General features: G+C 39.9%; 2 protein-coding genes across 10 annotated transcripts in view; one reads left to right on the forward strand and one right to left on the reverse strand.

The window, feature by feature from the left end:
* GGPS1 (geranylgeranyl diphosphate synthase 1) overlaps positions 1–18,204 on the forward strand; it is a 56,494-nt gene extending 38,290 nt beyond the window's left edge. For 6 of the 7 annotated variants that reach the window (XM_061991017.1, XM_061991018.1, XM_061991019.1 and 3 more), the window contains 14 exons: positions 4,212–4,391; positions 5,467–5,555; positions 6,228–6,327; positions 9,042–9,144; positions 11,106–11,182; positions 11,428–11,523; positions 12,991–13,055; positions 13,148–13,212; positions 13,647–13,799; positions 14,673–14,826; positions 15,347–15,415; positions 16,176–16,235; positions 17,523–17,614; positions 17,848–18,204. In XM_061991017.1, the coding sequence (XP_061847001.1) occupies positions 4,212–4,391; positions 5,467–5,555; positions 6,228–6,327; positions 9,042–9,144; positions 11,106–11,182; positions 11,428–11,523; positions 12,991–13,055; positions 13,148–13,212; positions 13,647–13,799; positions 14,673–14,826; positions 15,347–15,415; positions 16,176–16,235; positions 17,523–17,614; positions 17,848–17,940 (1,396 nt within the window). In that variant the 3' untranslated portion in view covers positions 17,941–18,204. Of the gene's footprint in view, positions 1–4,211; positions 4,392–5,466; positions 5,556–6,227; positions 6,328–9,041; positions 9,145–11,105; positions 11,183–11,427; positions 11,524–12,990; positions 13,056–13,147; positions 13,213–13,646; positions 13,800–14,667; positions 14,827–15,346; positions 15,416–16,175; positions 16,236–17,522; positions 17,615–17,847 lie in introns of those variants that run through there. The other variant, XM_061991021.1, reaches the window with a different exon arrangement.
* A 650-nt stretch (positions 18,205–18,854) lies between these two features.
* B3GALNT2 (beta-1,3-N-acetylgalactosaminyltransferase 2) overlaps positions 18,855–25,633 on the reverse strand; it is a 29,186-nt gene continuing 22,407 nt past the window's right edge. For 2 of the 3 annotated variants that reach the window (XM_061991027.1, XM_061991026.1), the window contains exons 9-13: positions 23,930–24,034; positions 23,675–23,800; positions 20,053–20,212; positions 19,639–19,695; positions 18,855–19,272 (exon numbers count right to left, since the gene is read on the reverse strand). In XM_061991027.1, coding sequence (XP_061847011.1) covers positions 19,138–19,272; positions 19,639–19,695; positions 20,053–20,212; positions 23,675–23,800; positions 23,930–24,034 — 583 coding nt within the window. In that variant the 3' untranslated portion in view covers positions 18,855–19,137. The remainder of the gene's footprint in view (positions 19,273–19,638; positions 19,696–20,052; positions 20,213–23,674; positions 23,801–23,929; positions 24,035–25,633) is intronic. The other variant, XM_061991028.1, reaches the window with a different exon arrangement.

Consider the following 25,633-nt stretch of genomic DNA (forward strand, 5'->3'; position numbering starts at 1 on the left):
ACTGTTACTAGAAGTATTGACCATATTAAATTGTAATCTGTTCTCCCAGGTTTGACTTTCCAAAGAAGAGAAACAGAGGAAAGTATAGTAAAGCTTGTTTTTGGGAAGTTTTTAATGTGTCAGAATTGCAATGATGTCTCAGATCTTTGTTGCTTCTTTTCCCTTCTTGGTGATATTAAGTTTTCTTCTGGTGGAAACTTTGACTTTTGTATATTTAAACATGAGGAAAAACTATTTCATAGTGAGAATGAGGGAGTCCTGTCACAGGTCGATATCATTGCAGTGTCTATGAAGAAAAAGCAATTGCCATTTAGCAAGGGGAGAATGTGTTATCAAGATTCCTTATAGTCCCAGAAGGTCTCAGTTAGGAAGTTTTCGTTGTTTCACTCTGAGTGACTGTACCCAGCAGAGACTTCTGCTTTCTGCTGTCAGTAGAACAGTGTTCAAACAAAAACTGTTGGCCCTAACCACTATTCAGATATGTCCTGTGCGTCAACAGAACCCTAAAATAACATCTGGAGTGGTAGATGTCTATCTCACTTTCAGACTCAGCTTTCATGTCTTGTTTGACTAAGGTAAACTTGCAAGAACTTCAAGTACTTGCTGATGTTTGCAAAGCTTCTGTTGTGCAGTCAGGAATTGGATACCATAGCAGATTAGTGACAAGTGTCACTTACAGTGTTTTTTGATGTCACAACTGCCACAGACTGTTCTAAAACTTGAAGGGTTTTCTTTACTGCAGTGTGTAGAATCTTCTAAAAGAAGTCTGGTCTGTCGAGCATGTCTCCCTAAAAGTAAGAGATCTGTCCAGACACTTAACTAGAAAACACATGTATGGGTTCAGCTGGATGTATTGTGTGACAGCTTATGAGCATTGTAGTGTGTGTGCCCCAGTCATGATGATAATTGCCTTGAGATAATTGTTGCAAACAGTCAGTACTGGACAAAGAAATCCATCCACTCATCCATCGTTACTATTAAGGCTGATAAAGCTGAGGCCTCTCTCTGTGGCTTAGAAGCTTGCTTCTGCAGTTGGACAGCTTAAGTGTGTAACTTAGCATTTTATATACTACTGCATTACTCTACAGGTACTGAAAAGTGTATGTGTGTGACATTTCTTTAGCACGTGAAGAACCATTGTGTACCTGTAATGATGAGCACCATGTTGTACATTGGCAAAGAGGAACGATGTAAAATTTTCTCTTCATACAGGGAAATGGTTAACAAATGGAAGTTGATAGCTAATAAAAATTTTGATGAATATCTTTCAAAGGCCTTGGCCTTGCTAGCAGATGGGCTGTATTGCTTCAGGCTGCTCAAACATGATTAGGAATCGTCCTACAAGGAGACTTCTGAGATTGGGGTCAACCTGTCTATTTTGAAAGTCAGTAAGAAGTGTTGGTATCAACCAGAGTGAGTTGGTTGTCAGAGCCTCACTTGGGTGTATTCCAGATTTTCTGCTTAAGGAAATTGGGGCATATCTTCCGCCACTTGATTTCCACATGGTGTGTTTTCCTGGCTGCAGGCCATTTTGCACACATGGGAGCAAAATCCCTGTTCTCAGGCTTCTGAATGTTCAGCTTAGGTCAGGTTGATGAGTAGTCTGCAGGTTCTTCCATCTCATGATACAGACTGGATGACTCTTTGGATTAGGTTTTATCTGTTTAGTTCCCAGTTATGGAGGTCAATGGCTAATAGGTGTGCTTTTTGATGACTCCAGGTGCTGTATATTAGTTGTCCAATATGTACATATGGCTTATACATTCTGATATATACATGTGGCATGTACCTAATGAAAACTAATACAGGTAGTGTATTTCAGGGAAAACAAGTTACAGGTAAGTGACTTGTCTCTTTGAATACACAATCATTTTTCCTGGAAACAGATTCCTATTGCAGTCTCCTTTTCTGTCCTTCTCTGTGATAGTTCTTGAAAAAGTAGATCAGATTAATAGAATGGAACTAAAAAGGAAACTTAGGTTGTGGAATGGAGTTGGGTATACATTAGATACGATAACACACCTAGTGCTTGGAAATTATAGGAACAGGAGAGAAACTCTATGATCTTGCTATGATCAAAACAAAAAAATAGGAGGGTCTTGAGAGAGAAAGGCATCATATTTTCCTGTAGCTTCAAATGACAAGGGACAGCGTAGCTAGTTTCCATTGTCTTTTTCCCTAGAGGTATATCTGGCTCTTGCAAAGACAGTGAGGAAGAGCATGCTAATAAAAATGGTGACCTGAGAAGATATAAGTGGACTTGGGAATAGGTATGGTGACGGAGAGACCCAAAAGGTACCAGGTATAAGTGACATGAGGAGGGATGCAGATATGAGGGTTTCGATAAGCATTAGTGAGACCGTTGAAGAGACCAGAGGTTGAAAAGTGTAACTGTTGAGTGCAGAGGGATGGCAATGACAAAATCAGAGAATCAAGTTGCTAGGAATAAGGACAGGAGGTATCAGAATAAACATGCAGCAGGCCCTAGGGTCAATTACAGATAGGACAGAGTACAATTTTTTTTGCCAGACCCTCAAGCAGAATCCTTCACTATCTGCCATCTATGAGGCTGTTTGACTTAAATGCAAAAGTGATGTACTTTGCAGGTAAAAGATGCTACGATGGTGAAAATATGATTTACTGTTTTAAGAAGTGTTAAGAATGAGTCACGATTTTACATTTGAGGAAATGTAACACATAAACTAGCTAAATCTTTACAATCTATGAAGAAGTTCAAAGCAATGGAAGAAAATACTGAAGAGGAGGTTGCTAAATTTAAAACAATTGAAAATGCTTATTTATTGCTTATTTTTATAAGCAGGGTTTTTTTTTTTATATATATTATATTTACTGGTGGATTTACCTTCTCTAAGAGTATGCCTTTCTGCTTGTTTTGTAATCATCATGGTCTAAACTAGGTCACTACAAAACTAGATTGAAAATAATTTTGAGGTAAATAATAGCTTTCTACTCAGATCCTTCTTCAGGGTATGAGAGTACTTATTTACGTATTAGAAATGTTAATGAATGAAACTGGCATAGATAATTTTCAGTACTGATTGTTTTGATTCAAGAAGTGATTATAAGGTGCCCGAGCTGTTCCAACTACTTGTAATAAGTCCATAGGATTCAGGGTCTTGAGTTACTGTTTTATAGAGAAACTTTTGAACTCTGTAGTGTTGGTAGTTTATACTATGATTTGCTAATTAGCCACTTGAAGTTTACATGCTGTTTTGAAAAGAGAAGTTTTATTTACATGAGTGATTTCTTCCTCTTGGGTACTTTCCAATCAAAGTCTATACTCTTCTCAGCTGGAAGGCAGACAGATAATCATAACTACCAATTTTCTTCCTGCTGTTTTCTGCCTGATCCTCCTATCAGATATTCCATCTGCTCTGTGAAACTATTCTCACAACTTGTCTCTGCCAGTTCTTCCTCAATATTGTGTGTTTCCTTGCTAACTTTGATACAAATTGTCAATGCAGTTTAATGGCAAGAAATTGTCTTGCAGTAATTTTTCAGTTCCCAAGAAAAACTTAAGAAACTTTGTAGGACCATGTACATAGGAACATACACTAACTGGATAATTCTGTTGGTTATTGAGTTTCAAAATTGTTACTAAGTTAATATCAGAATTTGTAAAGTTTAAATTTGTATAAGAGTTCCAAGTAGTACAGTTTGCATCTGGGTCATTCATGTGGATGAAAGGACAAGGCTGCATTCTCTTAGAATTAGAACTGAATTATTCAAATAAAAAATTAGTCAATGACTATTCTGAGTATTCCTATAGGCCTTGGGCTGAAAAACTCCGGACACATTTGTTGCATGATTTGGGTAACTTTGTGTCTATCAGTAAGCAGAAACTTTATTTTCAGGGAAAAAAAAGAGTTTGTAATGTAAATTGGAAATAACAGAGAAGTTATTTCTAATAATGGCACTCACATTGTAACTTTGATGTGTAAGTACATTTGGAGATCTGGTACTTCAGTTCTCGTGGCAACTCACAATATGAACTTGTTGGATCAAACACAACGAAAGATACTTTGCAAGTCTTACCTGGTCACACTGAGTGGGGACAGTGATGTCTAAAATTAGCCTTTTGACTGCTTTAATTCCCAATATTCTAAAAAACTAATAATTGGTACTTCTATCATAGGAATGACCTGTTTCAGTTTTTCATGTTTCACCTTTTCCTGGCTGCTCTGTTCTAGGCATCCTAGAGGAGGATCATTTATCCGACCAAACAAGGCAAACTTCGGCGTAGACTTTCTTACTGCGGTAAAGGATCGGTACGGATTGAGTGATGCTCAGCACGGGACAGAGGATATGTTAGTGTTTGGAAATAAGACTGTAGAATTTGTTGGCATGGATTCTATTGCAGAACAACAAAGGCAAGTATAATATATTAAAATCTAAGATACAATCTTAGCAATTGATTAGTCAAGTAGTAGTTCAGCTGTAAGGAAAAGAAGCTTGCTGCCTTGCATGTAATGTAAGCTGACTGCCTTGCATCTCTAAAAGTAAGCCAAACAGCACTATGGTGGATGAGAAATCTTCCTATTGTGACTTCATAATTTACCTGATTTATAGATAGGAACTGGGATTATGTAATATTTAAGTGCTCAGAATCCTTATTTGCATTTCATAAAATAGGAAGTGATGATATTTGGGGAGGATGTGTGAGATAAATCATTGTGATATTGGTAATCATCATATACCTGCGTAGACTTTAAAAAGAATGTATTTTAGTATTTTCTTAATATTATACTGTATTATTTCATCTTGTTTATTCATACCAATAGTGACACTTCAGCTAAGAGAAGAAAGGCAGAAAGTCACTGTACTGCTAGTGAAGAAGTCTTTCAGCTAGTTCATGTTCTTTTATCTGGAAGAGTAAGACAGGAAGTAACACTGCAGTTTTAATGACCCCCTGCAGTGTAGAGGTGTTAGTTCAGTAGGTGGCAATCTCCTTCTGCACCGATCTTCCACGACTATTACCATTTTGTCTTCCAGAACATCCTAAGCAGTCAAAAATACTCTTTTGTTGGTCTTTTTTGATAAGTGATACAAATAATGCCCAAATGACTTAGAACATCTTGTGAAAAGCATTAGAAAGAACTCCATTTAACTTTGAAGCTGTAATTAAATTCCAGTTTGCATAGCTATATTTTGTCTGGTTTGTCACTCATTTTCAGCTGGATGAGGGTTGGTTGGGTTTCTTTGGGGGGAAGTGAGTTGTGGTTTAACCAGACCTGTTTTGTAGTGACAATGTCAAGGGGAAAAAAAAGAGAAGATATGTCAGCTTTCTAGTAAGAAAGTCATTGCAATGTAGCAATCTGTACATTGCTAATTCTAAAGGTATGGTATGTATGGAAAAGATATTATTTAGTTGTAACAATCAGATATTTATGTAACATATCTATTTCTGTTTGAAGATTGCTTAACAGAATGTTCTCTCTCATTTAGCAAACTGAACCAACTGGTAGATGTCTCAGTGTGTGAGTGTGCAGTGAGCCATGCTGGTCAGAAAGAGGAAATCAGCAGAACATGTGCTAGTATCCTTTTTTGCTCTGTTGCATAATACAACAAATAAAGTACAACTTTTCAATATTGAAGTGTTCACTGCAATGAGTGACATTTGTATCCTTTTATTTAAAAAAATCTTTCAAACTTCAATTTGTATTTAAAATCTTAATGTAATGTTTACAGAGTTAAAAAGAAGAGGTCTACGTTTTTTTAATACACATTGTGGATAAAATAGAAATATATTCATAGATTGTTGTTGTGACTGAAATATCAGAAGGCTCTAGCCATGGTGTTTTGGAATTTAGAATAGATAACTGCATAAAAACACAACTGGTACGTTCTGTAGGCACCAGAGCATTCCAATATATAATAAAGAATGTGTTCAATGTACTGTATGTTGTAGCAATGTTACAGAAATACAAAGCAAGTATTATTTGTTCATTTATATAGATTGGTCAGGGTTCCTGTCAATACAGAAATGAATCCATTTTAGGATTTGTAAAGTTAAGCTCTTTTATAAATCTATAAGCCATTTCCGTACCACAAATGGAACTAAATTTGCTGTAACTGAGCAGTAGTAGCTCTTAGTCCCAACAAGTATAATCTGTTTCTATATTTGACTCAAAACCAAACTCTTAATTCTAGTGTCTGAAAAAGGAAGTTCAGATTTGAGAGCTTTTTTTCCTAATGTGAAACTTCAGATATCAGGCATATAAATCTGTCAAAAAATCTGATCTCATCTTGGGACACAGTAACAGCTATTGCTTCTGAAATTCAGAATTTGGAAACGTTTAATATCAGGTATAAATATTCACATTTATATTCATCCTTTGGGGCAAGGACAAAAAGAAGAGGCTGTTTTAGATAAGAGTCAGCTTTCTAAAGATAACTAGATACCTCAGTACTCATTTTAATGGGAGATGTTTTTAAATACTTTTTTTTTAAATCTTGTCCTTAAACAACTCGTTTGTGTGCTATATTTTTCAGACATCCTTTTTTCAAGAAAAGACTGGCACCTTAGGAGTTTAGCATCTGTGTTAAAACTTAATTCTGGAGAAATGCTTGAGATGGATGCTGACTGGAGTTTTGTAGAATTAGAAAAGTCACAGTTGTCTGAAAAAAAAGAGTACTTCTGTAGATATGAAGTATAGGGATATACTTCATATACATATAGAGGGAGTTTAGAAACGGAGGTTTACAGTGTCATAAGATGCCTTTACACACTTCTGTGACATCTAAGACAATGAATTCTCTTGATTTTTAAAGCTTAGTTTGCCCCAAGGCTGAAATGACTTGTGTCTGCATCCACATTGCATGTGTTCAGAGAGTCTAGTTTGCAACAAGGAGAGCAACTTCACAGCACCCGTAGCCAAATTTGCCATGTGCCTGTGCTGCAGATCAGACTCTGGATACTTGTGTATAAGGTCTCCCTGGCACTGTCAGGGTGTGGGGACTGTGCTGGCAGATGTGGCACTTACAAGATGCCAAGACCAGGAGGTGGCACTGCTGCAGGAGTCTGCAGCCTGCCTGTGAAAGCACTAGTAACACATCTTTATCACTTAAAAAATCTCACTTAGCATTTTTTTTTAGTTAGGTTTAGCAGTAGCTATCTGTTTGCCTTCTGGGTTTGCAAACTTATTTGGGTTGTTTTTTTTCATGAGAATTTGTTTTTTCTATGTAGAAAAACTGTAAGGTAAATATATTTTCATTTTCTTTTACAGTAATTCCAATTATCTTAAGACTGGATCTCTGTTTTTATTATTGTGGATATAGTCTCACTGCCCAGGCAAATCTTTGTTTAGGAGTCAACTTTTGTTTAAGGATGACGATTTACAATCAGTGTTTTGAACCAAACTAAAATACCCATATGGCTTTATCCAAACCTTAAGTATCCAGAGACTAAGTCTAATGCATTGCTGAAATGATAAGAACTGTGCATCATAGTGGCAGAACTAAGAGAAAATCTCTTGTACGGTGATGATGTTGGAAAAGGAGAGAGGATGTTGTTAAATGAAGCTGTAATTCCATCGTAATAAGAAGGAATTCACAAAGTAATTTCAAAATAAAAAATATTTCTATTGTCAACCCATCTACTGTAGCTGGCACATGCCAGAATAATTTTCTAGTGTGAACTAACACAGTGGATTAAAGTTTGTATATAGGTAGCAGCCTAAACCACTAATTTTGAGAAGTTAATGTTATAGCTGCAAGTTTAAGAAGTTTGTTTTATTATCGAAGTTAACACCTTGACTGCTGGCTCTTTAAGTAGAGTGGTTCGGTTTTTTGAAGGTCATAGTAGTCACTGAAGACTGCAAAAGGGCAATAAGGCAGAAACCCAAAATACAACTTTTTTTAGGGCCTTGGAGATGTGTTGAGATTTGCAGCTTCCAAAGCCTTTGTTGTTCACACAATGTGGCTAAAACAATTGCAAGTGATGTAAGCTACATTGTTTAATAAAAGGTGACCCCAGTTGTTTGTATTTCCTCTCATAGTTAATGCAATATAAAGGTATTTTTAAATAGTTGGAGATATTCCGTTTTCTTCAATGTCTAGCACTGAACAACTGTTTGCAACCTGGGTGCTATTTGTAAATCTAACTTTGCCTAGAGCTCATGTTGCCATGATTTATTATTGTCAGCATGCATGAGAATACAGAGAATTTGTTTTAATTAATCTGTAATATCTTTTTCCATTGTTCATTGAGTAGTGTAGTCTAGACTGAGGGATTTTCAGAAGTTATTTGTGATAGAAAACAAAATGGGATTGATGATGGAATTCTGATGCTTATTACTGCAAAATGAAAAAGCGTTAATTTGGATTTTATTGTTTAGACTTGTTTACTTTAAAAAAAATAGCAGGTAGTTTGTTACTGAATATTCTGTACAAGGAATGTTGGAAGAAAAATAAAAGCAAATAGCATCCACCAGCTCTCTAAGAGCGTATTTAAATAGGGAAGTTTAACCCGTAAAACTATGTAAGTATAACTTCACTGAGGGACTTTTATCATAATAAAAAGGTAGATCAGATCTTAGGAAAGAAAAACTTTTTTTGGGGGGAGATCAGTAATGAAACCTAATTTGAAGACTGCAGATTTGAGAATCTTCTATTTTATAGTGATATTTTGCTCTTGAGGTTGGATTTTACATCCTGTTGTTTTAGCGGGGTCTGGGTAGTCACATAGGCTCTTTATTTTCAATCAGTGCTAAGGGGTTTAAGCCCAACGTTTTAAACTGTTTCTTTTTAATATTAATGAAACTAAAAATTTAGTGGAGGAGAAGGGCATGAGGAGGCTGCAAACAAATAAATGTGTGTTCATGTAGGAAAGTAAATTAGGGAAGAGTATATTTGAATATAACTAGAAGAATATCTTTATAATATTTCAAAATAGGTAACACCTTGACAGTGACTTTCTACATTTTTTAGTATAAATTGTTTTGGTCTTCAATATGTTGTTCCAAGTTAGTGACTTAAAGAAATGCAATCATTAATTATGCTAATAATTTTTTTTTACACAGTGAAAACAAAATGAAATTTCCATCTACATCAACTTCTGTATCCAATGTATTTTCAAAGTTGAGGATTCTAGCACTTAATCAAACTGACATAACATGGATAGAGGTAATAACTATTAGACTTCCTTTGTCTTTTTCTGCTTTTTTTTTGGGGATTAGCAGTGGCTACTCCCCTAGCTATTCATCCCAGGCTCCTCACTAGCCACCCACATCAAGCCCTGCATCTTTCTGGAGTCTTATTTCAGTGTCACATCTGTGAACTTTTGTTTCTGTAGAGAAGTTATTTTAAGCAATAGTTGAAAACTTGGCAATTTAATTTCTTAGAATTGTGATGTTACTGTCATTTGGTTTTGGCACATTTGCTCAGTCTATTGAAAAGTCTTTTGATACCTCAGTTTTGTGCAATTTTTCCCTTCCATCCATCACAATGCAGGGCTTTTGCAGGGGAATCCCCCAAAGGTCCTCTGTTGTGAACTTGCACCTAATTTCTCTTGACCCTGCAGGCTTCTCTTCACACTTCCTCATCACTGATAGGTGAACTGGTTTGGTCTGTCTTGCTGACATAGGGAAACACTATCCAAAGGAAAGAGAAAATATTGGTGCTTCCTGCTGTTGCAAAGGTGTTCTATCTGACTTTATAAGCTTCTATGTGTTGCAAATAGGACAGGAGGATGATATTTCATATTTTTGGGAGTGAAGCAGCTGAGACCCAAATCATATGCTGCCACTTGAAAAAAATTCAGTGGTAATATTTTGCATTGTATAACTAGTGAGACAATTATATATACATCCAGCTGTATGACTTCATACAGCTGTAACATAGTGAATGAAGGATAGTTGATGAAATCAGGCTTGCTTCTTGGTGTCTTGGTTAGTGGACATTTATAGGGGAGACAGTTAGCTATATAGAGAACAGGTGGAATTTGCTTGGCCCGGTCTCTGAACTTCACTGCTTTGTAAACTTTGCAACCTCTTTTAAAAACAAGGTTTAGGCCATTGTGCTATGCATGTGTATGTCTGTGTTGTGGCATCTCAAAACCTTTGACTCTGCTAGCCATTTTCAGACATGTTTTGAAATGAGATGAGTTCTTAAAAATGATTTGTTACCTACAAGTTCCAAGAAAATAGGAATGTAGATGGAGGAAAGAGCCCCTTTAAGTTTCCTAACAAGGAAAGAGTAGCAGAATGAGCTCACATTTGATTTGACTCTGGAGAATACACACAAAAAAAACTTCAGTGAAAAAAATAATTTGTGACTCTTAGACACAATCTATAGAAAATCAGACAGTTCCAGTGCTTAGGAAACTTGCTAAAACTGCAAAATTTCTGATACTGTCACAGTTGCATACAAAACTGGGGTTTCTGCCAGCAATTTCTATGTCTATTATTTTTTAAAGCTGCATTACCTGCTGTAGATGTTTGCAAAAACTAAATGTTTATAATATTAAAAAAATAATCTATGTAATTTGAGGACATAAGATTTAAAGCAGAGATGCATGTTTCTTTGATTTGTAGCCTTTTAGATCTAGTTAGCGTTTGAAAACTACAAGATATGTGCTGACAATGCAGTTCTTGGTTTTCAAGGTTTTTTTATGCTGGCACAGTCCTGTGACAGCTCTGATAAATTAAGACATTTAAATAAATTAAGACATTTTAAAAGTCTGTCAGATCTGACAAGATGTGCAGAAGTTCCAGAACTGCTAGCCTGTTGAATATATACTGCCATTTGCTCACTGCATCACCAGGAAAATCTGATCACTCCAACCCTACTGAATACAATAAACTCAGTTTCAAGGTGATAGAGGTGGGCAGCTACTAGCCTCAAGCCTAGAACTGTAGGTCCTGTGACTGAGCAAAACTCCTTTGATGTCATCTGTGCTGGTAGATCCAGAGAGGGCAAAGAGCCATCTAGAAGGCAGGGAGGGCTGAGCAATCTGTAATACTTGTTCCTTTGTTTTGAGGAGCTGTGGCTTGCTCTGAATGTGTTCTGAGGAAATCTGTAGAAAGAGTAACTTCTCGAATAACTTTTCCCAACTTTTGTTATATTAAATTAAGTTTTGCTCTTAGGTTCTCCTTTGTGCTCCAGGATGGCCAGCACTTGAAGAGTTGTACCTTTCTTCTAATAATATTACAGTTTTGGAAAGGTAAGATGAGTAACGTCAGTCAGTCTTGTCTGTCTGGGATACTGCAAAGTCACACAGCAGATACATTCCTGTAATGGGAATGTAACCATTACCTCATTGTTAAATAAATGATGCAAATTGTTAAACAAATGATGCATTTATAAAGGTACACAATTATTTGCATGCAGGTTTATACTTAAAAAACTGGTGTTTTCATTAACAAATAACTCTGAATGTTCTGTGTTTGTTTTTTTCCAATGTGGCAGGCCCAATAATGTCTTGCAGACCCTGAAGTTGTTAGACCTTTCAAACAACCAGTTACTGGATGGAAATCAGCTGCATCTAATAGCACATCTCCCCAGGTAGCTGTTAAACAAATTTGCTGGAAATTCCTTGTCCTGTATGTTCACCTCTATAGTCTTTGTTGACTGAAATATTATGGTATTGATGTTACATGGAAGATTTATGGAATCTCATTTTACCCTCTTGAGGAGAGTAACCAAATTATTTAATTGCACTATTTTAATATAATCTGTTTTTTGTTGTATACTGACACATGCTTAAGCTGTATGTGATTAGGTTTTCATTATAGACTTATGAAATGAAAGTGACTTATCATTTTACTAAGTTCTTTATTAGTATGCACAGTGTTTTATGAAAGATGACCAGACTGTGGAGGTTGTGTGGAGTGACAAAGCAAAGGAACTGTGCAAGTTCTTTTAAGGACAATTTTCTGCTCATGGCAGTGTAATGCAGGTTCATCAGTAGCTGCACACCCAAGTCAGGATCCTGTGAGCCTGCAGAAAGCCGTTGGGCAGTATGTCAGAAGGTGTCAGTTCTGAAACAGACACACTTAGGACCCTTGATGGGGGATGCCTGCCATGAGCACCTCACACCCATGGTGCCTCCTTATTTATCCTTTGTAAAGAAAACGAAACAAAGGGGTTGGAGGTAGGTAAAAAAGTGTGATGATAATTCTTCCCACTCTCTGTTATCTGCTCTTGATTATTAACTACGGGAAGATTGCTGTGCTTACTCTACTAGAAATGCGTAGCACATCCTCTACACAGGCACGCTTTTGGAAGTTTTGGTGGTATTTTGGGGTAGCTTAAAGGCTTTGAAAGAGATGTGCTTTAAAACTAAAAAGAAAACCAAAACAAACAAAAATACCCCAACCCAGACAGAATTCCCAGACATTGGGTAAAGGTATTTCCACTTTCTCAAAAGAACTCCTGTGGTAGTAGCCTTTACACAGATTCTTCTGGTTTACTGTGCTCTCTCAATAGCAGTGTTTTTGTGGTAGTTTGAGGCTTGAACTACAATTCCTTGCTTTGTTTTTGACATCCAGGGGAAGCAGGGTTGTTGTCCCTCAAGCACTTCAGTTACGATGACTGGAAAATTATGGGACTAATACAGTAGTTTTGCTAAATTGGAGAATCACTCTCTTGCACAGTACACCAAAATAGCAGCCATGATTTTAAATAGCCACAAGCAATTAAAAAAAAATCCTTTGCAAGGGAGTTGGACAAGGTGATCTTTAGAGGTCCCTTCCAACCCCTACCGTTCTGTGATTCTTTGGCAATCACACTGTTGAAATCCAGGAGCCATTTTGAAAGCTTGAAAGTATTGCCCATATTCTCTGAAAAATTTACCCCCTGAACACTCTGCTGAGGTCTGGGTGCTGTCTGTGAAGCTACTGTTCACTTGTGAGTGGCTATGCATCATGTCAAATGTTTGTTACATCTTTGTTTTAAAAAAATTGAAGGAGTATTTCTCTATAAAAACTTCCCGTGCTGTGTACAGTAATCAGTGCGCCTGTTAAATTTCAGGTTAGAACAGCTAATACTTAGAAACACTGGAATATCTTCTATACACTTTCCTGATGCTGGATTTGGTATGTAAAAGATCTCATTTGTTTATAGCTTTACAGTTCTTGTTTATTTCAGGTTTTCAGTATTGCCTTGTAAATTTACTCCTTTTCCCTAGGATGCAAGACTAAAATGTTCCCTTCGCTAAAACACCTTGCAGTAAGTGACAATCACATTTCACAGGTAGGTTAGATTGGGATGGTTTCACATTTTGTAAATATGTGTATCTTTGTTTAACATTAACTTGCAATTTGCTTCTTCAAAATTTCTTGGATCGTAGGTGTGAGATCTGAGGGAATTATTGAATACTTTTAGTTCATATAGAGGCATAATTTAAGCATTTAAAAATATTTCTTAATATCTCAGTTAAACCTCATAATTCCTCTTGCAGAATTCTAAATTATCTAAAATGACTAGTTGTTCTTTGGGTTCTTTTTGTTTTCTTTTTAGTTTAATGCCACTTTTTTTCCTTGGCTAAATTAACAGGATGAAAGTACTTGGTTCTGCTGACCAAAAGAATAGTTTGTTATGGTCATTGTACAGGAAGTCAGTGTTACTGTGTATTATGCTGAAGTGTGGTTTTTGCTTCCTCAAAAAACTGTTCCCTTCCATTTCAGTGGTCATCTATCAATGAGCTTGATAAATTGCCAAGTTTGCGGTCACTGCAGTGTCACAATAACCCCTTTGCGGACACAGAGAAGAACCCAGAGACCCTGAGACAGCTCATTATTGCCAAGATAAGTCAACTGGAAGTTTTGAACAAGTCTGAGGTACATGATATTTCAACAGATTCAGTGAGTCTGTGGGAAAAGATTAAATTGTTCCCTGATGAATCATTTTCAGTTGAAGAATAGTGTTTGTTTAGGTGGAGGAAAAGTGAAGTGCCAACTATTCCATCACCTCGTCATTGGGACACTCAAGTCCCAGCCCTGTTTTGACACTCAGTGGGAATAGGACAAGATGGAGGAATGGTGGTTTTTTTTAACAAGTGCCCAAGTTGTGTTGAAGTTGCAGGTTTGTTAACAAAAAACATACTCTAGCCAGAAGGAAAACAATAAAAAAGGCAAAAGCAGCATCATTGAATCTGTTTCAGTGACAGGAATACAAGCATTTGCCTTCTGTAACAGGAAAATAGCGTTATCTAAACCAAATCAAACTCTCTGTGAAAATGTTTATCCCTGGAGAGAGCAGAAGCAGCATCTGTTCCATAGCTACAAAACCCATCCTCACGTCACCATATGCAGTAACATCTTAAACACCTCCAGAGTCACTGTCCCTGGAGGTGTTTAGGGGACGGTTGGATGTTGTACTTGGGGAAACGGTCTAGTGGTTGATAGGACTAGGACAAAGGCAGGACTCAAAAGATCTTAAAAGTGTCTTCCAGCTGACACTACTCTATGATTCTTTGCTTAGATATTCACTGATGGATCAGTCAGTACACGGTGGGGGGTTGTAAGGTTCTTAATAGCTTTAGAATGTACTGAATACATGGATAAGTCAGTACTTGGACGTAGGGTTTGTAAGATTCTTGTTAGCATTCAGACATTCTACTAAGTAAGAGCAAGGAGTCAGTGTCATTAATTAGATTTTGCTCTCTGGAAAGTTGGGTAATTATATGATGTGCTATTCCTGTGCCAGTACAGATCCTTCCTGCTGAAAGAAGAGGAGCAGAGCTTGATTATCGCAAAATATTTGGAAATGACTGGTTAGCAGCTGGTGGGAATTGGAACCCAGAGAAAAACAAACCGAGTGAAGAATTTCTTGCTGCCCATCCCAGATACCCATCGCTTTGTCTTAGTAAGTACAAGTAAAAGGAGCATTTCTTCACCTCTGGTTTGGCTGCTCTTCAATTTCCCTTCCCCTGATGCTTTTTCCATGTGCTTCTGCTGCCTTAGGAAAGCCCACTCCTTGGCAGGCCTGTGTAAAATGGCTTTTGCTCCTGTGGGGCAGGGGCTTGTCTCTGGACACTGCTGCCTCAACAATGGCACCTGTCAGCATCTGCCCCATAGCTGCTCCTGAGCAGGCAACAGCTGGCTCCACTTGGGGCTTTCTAAAAGTGGGAATTTAAGCAGAACCTCCATGTGCCTGGCACCTGCTCCACCTCATCCCACAGGCCCTGGCAGCCCCAGAATGCTCCAGCAGTTGATCAAGGCTCACCTCTGCAGCGCTTCACGTTGCAGGAGCCTACCCCTTCCTGTGCTCAGCATCCTAGCTGCTGAGGGGAGAGGGGCAGGAGGCTTGGGCCTGACCCACCACCACATGGTTCTTGGGGCTCCTGTGGAGTTTCGGTCCTTGAAAGGCACTTTCCTTCACACAGAATATGGTGCCCCCGAGGAAGGAGAACTGAAGAGACAACAGCCTTCGACTCTGAAAAATCAGCTTCTGAGTAAGGGGCCAGAAATGGTCAAAATTGTTCCTTCTGCTTTTTGAATATTTCACAAGCTTAGTGTTTCCTAGGTGTATATGGAGAGCAACAGGTGCAAAAGCCTTTGAGATGCCACAGAGTTCCAGCACATAATTCTGTGTCTCTGAACTCTGTGTATCAATGAGTTTGACTGCTGTGTATACTCTCTCATTTCCTCCTCAAGTCTTAATTAAGAAAAGGATAGTTGAGGTAATCAATACTCCATTCCAGTGGTGTAAATGGCTTCCCTACAGAAGATATTTCAGATTTTAACCTCAATAGCTGTACTGTTTTCTGATTTATTTTTTTTATAGCCTCTTAACTTTAGGACAGTCAAGAAAAACAGGTAGCTTTGATATTTGAGGCTGTCTGCGTATTTAAACTAGGTTATAGCCCTGACTTACAAATTCACTGAGCTTGGTTTGCCAGTTGAAACAACTGAACCTTTTTTTGCTCCATGGGCAAAGTAGTATTTTAAAGCATTGTGTTTGAGTTCTATTTAGATGAGTTTATTCATCAACTGATGAATAAAAACTATTAATGATGAATAAAAACTGAGTAAAATTACTTGTAACTTCTCAGAGAACAACTAAGTGCTATCTATCGTACTGCTCGGATACAGGCTACATCCTATTTTTTTTAGATCAGACTGAGCTAGGGGAAACAATTTGTAATAAGAAGAGCTCCTGACAGAACAGGACTTCAATGTTCATTCACTAATGCCTCACTGTTCTTCCTTAAGCTTTGACAATTAAATGTCCTGAGAAACCTGAACAGAAGCCAGTAGAGAAAAAGCTACCAGGTAAGAAGCTTTGGCTTTGGCACTTGATTTGCAGCTCCTTTTCTAGTAACTCAAAGATGGCAGCTGCCTCTTGGTTTTGTTAGTGCCTGAAGCTTCTCCCCTGAAGACTGTCACATAAAGAAATGACAAAGGTAGAAATTGTTTGGGAAGGTCCTGCATACTTTCAGTTCAGCTTGAAGACTGAAAGTTGATGTTTGTCTTACAATTTCAACTTGCTGGTTTCACAATTTAATGTGAGGCAATCAAAGGCTAATTAACAGGTATGATATCTGTTAACCAAATAACAAGCACATGAGGTTTTAAGACCCAACCACATAGCCTGCAGTTTTAGATATGCAGGTCTAATATCTAATACATTCCACTTGAAACTGACTTGTATCAAATTTCTCCTTTGAAGCTGTAATGCCTGTAGGGAGACTTAGAACAAATGTTCTGAATAGCTCTGTTTTGGAAGGGTGGGTCAGAAGAGAGTCTTGAGAGAAAAGACTTACTCAAGCTTTATTGTAAAATAAAGATCACATTTATTATCACAAGTTGCATAAAATCAGATAGATACAGCGTTTACAAAAATGTTTGGTAGAAAAATATTTGTCTAAGTACAATGTGTGGTATTAAAGGAATAACTCACTATTGCTGTGCCTTTAGATAAAGCTTCAAAAGAAGTGATAGTTCAACGAAAATACTGAGTGTATCTATTGCAAACACAGGTATCACCTCTGGAACAAACTCAATTACTCATTCCAGATCCATTACAAAAAAAAAATATCCCTTCCTGTAACTGACTTCATAATATAAACCACTCTGTAACTCCGCTGGCAATCTGTTTGGGACTAAGTAACGTAATACCATTTCTGAGAATGGCACTAGTTCTATAGTGACATTCATTTGTGCCAGTTTCTGGAAACGAAAGGTTCAAGGAACAGTCTCCAGGTACAAGCAGTCAGAACCTGCCTGCTCTGTGTCCCAAAGGCCACTTAATTTCGCATGTAGCAGTTTCCAACTCAAAAAGGGAAATTATGAAGCAGTAACACTTGAGTTTGGTACGTGGGAACGAAGCGCGGGAGCCGCAGGAACATGTCCTGTCCACAGAGATTGAACCATTTCCCAGTCACCATTAGCAGTTACGGTTTCAGGTACAAAAGACGTTATTGCAGTGTTAGAATTGAAACAGCAATACAGCCTTTCCCTGTTGCTACAAGCAAGTGCAGTTGAAACACTAGTACTTTGCTACAGCTCAGTGGTAGCAGTGTTTGTCTACTAACTTTTTTTTTTCTTTCCCCTTGCCAGACTCTATGACTATTCAGAGGGTCAAAGGATTGCTGTATCGCCTACTTAAAATTCCTGGTTCAGAACTGAAACTGTCCTACGAAAGTTCTAAAGTGAGTTTAAAATGGGCAATTCAACAATAAAATACTGCATGCTGCTGAAGGTCAAGAGCATGTTCTAAAATACTCCCTACCCAAATTGATTTCACTGAAGGACGGCAGTCTGCTGTGCTGTGACTTAGGACCTGATTTCATTGCTGTAATATGACACTGCCTGATCTATATTTGCTGTATAGGAGCAGATTTCAGTTTAAGTCTGATCATATTTTTTTCCTTTCTTCTTCTAGCTGGAAGGAAGAGAAGTTGAACTAGACAACGACTTGAAGACTTTGCAGTTTTACTCAGTAGAAAATGGAGACTGTGTGTTAGTGCGATGGTAAAAAGGGACTCCCATGGTAGACTGAAAGAGAAGTCAACACTGGAAGTGCAGAAGCTACAGCCTGCTTGCAGACAGCGTGGACAGCCTGTGCCTAAGTACAGGAATTTATACGTGGCAGCAGAGAGCTATGCAATGATACTTTCAGCTCCTAAACATACGCATCAGTCTCCATGAAGCATTTGCTTTTGGCCAAATTCTCTTACTTGAGAGATAACAAATATAGTACTTAAATGCTTCAATTAAATAAAATTCAAGGTAAACTTTTGCCAAGATTTTTATACTGCCTTCCCACTGCAGAGGTGAGAATTTGTTTTACTCAACTGTGAGTACACAATGTAGTTGTGATCACTTTGCTTACAATAGAACAGAATTAGTGCTACACAGAAAGAGATGACTTGCTCTTTCTGTTTTCACCGACCTCCAAAGACACTAAAGCAAGCAAAGGTAAAACAGCAGTAATTGTAGACTAGTTAAGGTCAAAAGCTCTGAAGACCTTTATTCTATCCTACAGCATTAACAGACCACCATATAAAAAAGTTCTCAGCATACTGCAAGGCATCGCTATTTATTTTATGTTCTTCAGGCCACTGCTCCTCCATCTTATTGTACTGTCACTTGCATACCCTCACGTTCATATCTAGTAACACATTCACCTATCATCACTCCCTCCACGTTTGCAGCACTTCAAGATTTGGTATTGTTTTTACCCAAAATGACAATGGCATAAACCAATTAGACCCCGACTGCTACTCCCTGGCTGGCCCAGCCCCTGCCCAGGTGGGGGCAGCCCCTCAGACAGCAGAACCTGCTCTACCAAGATTTACCCTGGTGCTGAGCACAGCTCTCCCCTGCATCTTAGTCCAGGTCTATACTGAGTTAAATCAGTAGTACTTTAATTTACAAAAGACAGGCTAGTTGGCATTCTTATGTGCATTTATTAATTACAAGTAGGTCTTTGACTTCATATAAAAAGGAATTTTTTTAACATTTTGGTTTTTGTCAGATCAACATCTATGCTATAGAAAATGAATAGTGTCAGTCCACTTGTAATTATCAAAAGGGATGTGCAAATCCTTATACTGTAGTTGAAACCCAACATTAAAAGACATCTTAATATTCCTTATTGTTCCAAGAATGAATCCCAGTGTACACTTTTCCATGATCATTATATATTACCCTGTCTTCCAAGGCAAGTCCATCATCTTTCCTCACATCTACAAGGATCTCCACACAGTTCCTTTAATCTCCAGAGCTCTCCCAGTTCCTGTGGAGAATACTGGGGGGAAGATAGCATGCCACTCTCACACGTCTTCTCACACAGCCAGAGACTATCCTGTTAGAGAGAGAACCATTTCAGTTTTTCTTACAAAAAACTCAGTCTTCAACATTCTTCATTTCCACAAAGCAGGTTTTCATTGTAGCAACAGTCTTGGCACACAAAGGTCACCAGCTGAAGGTGTGTGTCCCTGGCTGATCTGCTAGACGTCTTCAGAGACCCTGAGGGGTGAGGCTGAAAGGCTGCTTGTTTGTGGGGGGGTAGTTTTTCTCTTTTAAATACATCTATTTTTTCCTCTCTGGATTTTAACCCAATGGCTGCTTTAATTCTTTTTTAATGAGAAAAGACTTCCCCCGTTTTATGCAACTCGGAGCAACAGACACATTGCCTGTCCCTAAGAACAGAGAATTTCTTCAGACTTACTTGATACCGCTTGGGTCCTATGGCTGCCATCCAGATGCCCATACTCACATCTTCACCCTGAGACAACACATAAAAGATTCAGATATTAGCACCAGGAAAGCATAATTTGTGAGCTAGAACAAGTTGCATCATTCACCACCAGCAAAAAATAGTAACTGAGAACCCACATCTGCCTGTTTTAGAGGTGTTAAATCAATCCTCCCAGCTTTCCTGTGATAATACATTATTCAGAAAAGAAGAAAGTATCAAACCCAAGATTACAGTTCCAGAGGTGTAAAACAGGCTAGAACAGACACCAAGCACAGTGACCAAAAGCACTGCAAAAAGCCAGCAAAATGCTCTTTCCAGTTCATCCAGTACACATGCTGCTCCCCAGACCAGTTTAAGGCAGAAGCTGAGACAGCACTTTACTACCTGGTACGTCTTCAGTCGTTGTGAGTTTGTTGCCAGCCACTGAACAATGTCTTTGGAGATGACGTAGCCAGACCCACAAGCAAAGGCTGGATAGGCAGGACTGGGGTACTCCAGCTCTTGCCATTTCCCGGTTCGGTCAACTGCCCAATTTAGTCTGAAACTGGATATAATATGAGACATGAAATGTTTATACGAGCACCCTGTGAAGCCTGGGAACACTGCTAACAAGTCAAGCAACACCCATAATAATATTTAAAGGAATAAGCAGAAGGTGAGCCCTTCTGCCAGTTATAGTTCTCAGTCTTATTTCTCTAGGGCACATATCTCATCTCATCAAACACAATAGCTGAAAGTGTTAACTATTGCTTGGTCTCAACCTTGTGTAATATTGACACAACACTGACAGGTCTTCAGCATGTCTGCACCCACTGCTGGATTCTGATACAGATAAGCACAAGTGTCCTTACTGTGTTCTGGAATGGGCTCATCTGCTTCCAACCCCCTTGGGTTAATCAACACAACCCAAAGTGGGTGGCCCCAGCAGGAATGCAGTTACAGCCACCTGACACAACCCAGTTCCTGATAAAACTTGTGCCTGCTTAAAAACCAAGCAGCAAGGCAAAGCACTGCTTTTTTTTTTTAAATTTACTTCTTCTACACTTTTTCCAAATGAAACTCAACAAAGTGCATGTTCCTGGCAGGCGTCTTCTCTGAGGACTGTACTCAGTGGCAGAGGTCAGTGGGAAGCAGTAGTTGCTGCCCCTTCAACCCCTCCCCAGGCAACATGGGTGTTACATACTGCAATGGTTTAGCCCTGGCTGGGTGCCAGATGCCCACCAAGCATAACTGGACAAGGGAGGGAGAAACATAACAAGAGATTTGTGAGTCGAGATAAGGACAAGGAGATCACTCAGCAATTAGAATCACAGGCAAACCAAATTCCAGCTGGGGAAAAAAGGCTGGATTTATTAAAAATCAAAACAGAGCAGGGAAAATGAGCATCATAGAATGGTAGGGGTTGGAAGGGACGTTTAGAGATCATCTAGTCCAACTCCCCTGCAGAAGCAGGTTCACCTAGATCAGGTCACATAGGAACATGTCCAGGTGGGTCTTGAAGATCTCCAAGGAAGGAGACTCCACAACCCCTCTGGGCAGCCTGTGCCAGGGCTCCGTCACCCTCACACTGAAATAGTTTTTTCTTATATTTAAAACACCTCCCTCCACCCTTCCTTCTTCCTAAGACTCTCCTTCCTTACCCCTGCCAGCAGCACAGGGGACGGAGCATTCCACATGGATTTTGCCGCTGCTTCTTAGGGGAAGGCCTCATCACACTTTACACTACAGTGTGGGGTCCCTCCCACAGGAGACAGTCCTTCACAAACTTCTCCAGGGTGGGTCCTTCCCGTGGACTACAGTTCTTTATTAACTGCTCCAGCATGGGGCCTCCCACGGGGGCAGCTCCTCACACCCTGCCCCAACGTGAGTTGGAAGAACAGTCCTTCAGGTACCGACTGCTCCAGCCTGAGTCCCTCACAGGATCACAAGTCCTGACAGCAAACCTGCTCTGCAATGAGCTCCTCTGTCCACAGACTCCCAAGTCCTGCCAGGAACTTGCTCCAGGGTGAGCTTCCCACAGAGTCACAGCCTCCTTCAAGTTCAGAGAAACCTAATGGCATTTCAGTTGCACTTTCACCAATGTTCAGGTCTAAATATGCAAGATGTCACTGAGTTGAAAGTTAAGAGAGCTAGAAAGGATCACCCCAAACCACTCAGCAGACTCCTGGGCACAGTTATCCCCAAAGCTGAATACATAACCAGAAAATTGGCCAAGAAGCAGGCCCAAAGTAGGCAGCAACAACAAAGGCTTTGCATAGGTAGGGACACCAGGGAGGAGGAGAGCAGTATCTTTTGATATCACATCGTCAGCTCTTACAGCCAAGAACGTGCTCCAGAAGAGCCCAGACAGCATACACACAGTGCTATTTTTTCTATTTGCAGGTTGCTTTCTACTTCGTTATTAAGTTTGTGGCCTTTTATATTGCTAGAATGAGCCTATCTTACCTTAAAATCATAGAATGGTAGGGTTTGGAAGGGACCTTTAGAGATCATCTAGTCCAATCCCATGCTGAAGCAGGTTCACCTGGATCGGGTCACACAGGAATACATCCAGGTAGGTCTTGAAGAGCTCCAAGCAAGGAGACTCCACATGGTCCCTGGGCAGCCTGTGCCAGGGCTCCCTCACCCTCACAGGAAAGAAGTTTCTTCTAATGTTTAAATGGAACTTTTTGTGTTCCAGCTTCATCCCATTACCCCTTGTCCTGTCACTAGATACAACAGAAAAAAAGGATGCCCCAACCTCCTGACATCAACCTAGTTACTTACAAATATTAACAAGATCCCCCCTCAGTCTCCTCTTCTCTAGACTAAACAGCTCCAGTTCCTGCAGCCTTTCCTCATAAGGAAGATGCTCTAGTCCCCTGATCATCTTGGGTGCCTGTGCTGGACTCTCTTCAGAAGTTCTCTGTCCCTCTTGATCTGGGCAGCCCAGAACTGACCACAGGACTCCAGATGAGTAGAGGAGGAGTACAACCTCCCTTGACCTGCTGGCCACACTCTTCTTGATGCATCCCAGGATGCCATTGGCCTTCTTGAACATGAGGGCACATTGCTGGCTCATATTTAGCTTATTATCAATCAGGACTCCCAGGTCTCTCTCTGCAGAGCTGCTCTTCAGCAGTTTGACCCCCAGCCTGTACTGGTGTGTGGGGTTGTTCCTCCCCAGGTGCAGGACTCTGCACTTGTCCTTGTTGAATCTCATGAGGTTCCTCTCCGCCCACATTCCACACTGATACACACACACAGAGACACTTCCACACACCTTGTGAAATCTCCTAAGGAGTAAGCAACAGTAGCAGATTTGTGAAGCAAGACATCTTCAGCAGCACAGGACAGCTCTTCTCAGTAAGCAGATGGCAATGGGACAACATATCGTGCCACTGAGCTATACTGGATGTTACAGCAGCGTAGCAATGCCATGGGTGGAAGGAACAGATGGGCTATTTTGATCCTTCTAGTTATCAGAAGTGTAATATGGGCTGAGGAACTACATTCATGAATTTGTGAATGAGATCTACCATTTCAGACAGTAGCAAACTGGGCAGCAATGCCTGTCATCCACAGACTTTGAACTAAATTGTAGACTATAAATGCAATTCTGTTTCTCCTGTTTACCCCATTTCCTCGAGCTCACCAGAAAAATCAGAGCAGCTTCAAAAAAAAGTAACGTTTAACAGTTCTAGTATGTGCTCGTCTTTTGACTTTACTGCTGAAATAGTTTTATTTACTTAAGTACCACAACAAATACATACATAACATACATTAGAACTAAGTAAGATATTCAGCAAGTTCAATTCATTGTAAAGGCACAGCCTGGAAAGATATTGTAAAGGACCGAATCTCAGAAAACAGAAATCAAAGTTCTACACATACAAAAGTCTTGCTTTTTATAACTAGCTTCCATAGGCAGAAAAGGGGAACTCACATGAAAACACTTGAAGGAGTGAAGTGTTCACTAAAGACATGGTATTCTTAAAGACAAGTTAAAAAGAAAAATACAACTCACTTTCCCCACCAAATATTTGGCCTGTCCAATTTTTTCTGCATTATCCTGTCAAAAACAGCCTCCAAATCAATGTAACAGTCATCATCTGTCTTCAGCAACAAATCAAAAGTTGTTGATTCAACTGTCCTGTAGCCAAAAAAGAAAAAGTGATGAGATGCTGAGCTGCAGCCCAAAAACTAGTGTTATGCAACAGAACGCTTCAACAAGGGGTTTTTGGGAAGTAGAGGGAGAAGAGGGAAGAAATGTCTTTCCTACCCTTGACTTTTAAATGTTTTCCATACCGACCAAGGCTGACTGCTTGTCCTACAGGAGATGCAGCTGCATCCCATGATGATCTTACAACACGGATTTGCGTCTGAGCTGAAGGAAACAAACCTGAAGTTTTGTTCTCCCAGAAAAATGGTGGATTTACTAATGAATCTATATTAAACAGCTTTGACTTCAGAAGTGTGTGAGTCCCCGCTGACCATGGCAGCGCAGCTGTTAAGAGCCTGTAGCCACACCACCAGCAGCCTACTCTTCAGGATTAGACAGTCCGTCTCAAGAGCAATACAACTGTAGAAGGTTGTAAGAAACATTTGTGGAAATAACTTAGTAATTACCCTTCCTCAGTAAAGCACTCCTGAAAAAGTCATAGAATCACAGAATGGTAGGGGTTGGAAGAGACTTTTAGAGGTCATCTAGTCCAAACCCCTGCCAAAGCAGGTCTGCCTAGATCAGGTCACACAGGAACGTGTCCAAGTGGGTTTGGAAAACCTCCAGAGAAGGAGACTCCATACCCTCCCTGGGCAGCCTGTGCCAGGGCTCCCTCACCTCACAGTAAAGAAGTTTCTCCTTAAGTAGAACTTTTTGTTTTCCAGCTTCATCCCATTACTCCTTGTCCCATCACTGGACACTACAGAAAAAAGTGCTGCCCCATCCTCTTGATTTGCCCCTTTTAAGTAGGAAGTAAGATGCTCCAGTCCCCTGATCAACTTGGTGGCCCTGCACTGGACTCTCTCCAGAAGTTCCCTGTCCATCTTAAGCTGGGGAGCCAAGAACTGGACACAGGACTCCAGATGAGGCCTCACCAAGGCAGAGTAAAGGGGGAGCAGAACATCCCTCAACCTGCTAGACATACACTTCTTGATGCATCCCAGGATGCCATTGGTCTTCTTGACCACGAGGGCACTTTGCTGGCTCATGGTTAGTTTACTGTCAACCAAAACTCCCAAGTGTCTCTCTGCAGAGCTGCTCTTCAGCAGTTCGACCTCCAGCCTGTACTGGTGCATGGGGTTGTTCCTTCCCAGATGCAGGACTCTGCACTTCTCCTTGTTGAACCTCATGAGGTTCCTCTCTGCCCAACTCTCAAGCCGGTCGAGATCCCGCTGAATGGCAGCACAGCCTTCTGGGGAATCAGCCAGTCCTCCCAGTTTGGTGTCATCAGCCAACTTGCTGAGGGTACACTCTGTCCCCTCATCCAGGTCGTTGATGAAGATGTTGAAGAAGACTGGCCCCAGAACCCATCCCTGTGGAATTCCACTGGCTACAAGCTTCCAGCTTGACTTGGCTCCATTGATCATCACCTTCTGGGCTCTGTCATTCAGCCAGCTCTCGATTCACCTCACTGTCCACTCATCCAGTCCACACTGCTTGAGCTATTCTATGAAGGTGAAGTGGGAGACCATGTCAAAAGCCTTGCTGAAGTCAAGGCAGATGACATCCACTGCTCTCTCCTCATCTAGACAGCCAGTTATATTGTCATGAAAGGCTATCCGGTTGGTCAAGTTCAGCATCAATTAATTGAAACTTATTAACTTCATTAATTCAGGAGACTGAAGCATCTTTCTTATGAGGAGAGGCTGTGGGAACTGGGGCTGTCTAGCCTGAAGATGAGGAGACTGAGGGGGAATCTCATTAATATTTACAAATATCTAAATGGTGGGTGTCAGGAGGTTGGGGCATCCCTTTTTTCTTTTG

Source organism: Colius striatus, chromosome 2, assembly GCF_028858725.1.
Source record: "Colius striatus isolate bColStr4 chromosome 2, bColStr4.1.hap1, whole genome shotgun sequence".
Lineage (NCBI taxonomy): Eukaryota > Metazoa > Chordata > Aves > Coliiformes > Coliidae > Colius > Colius striatus.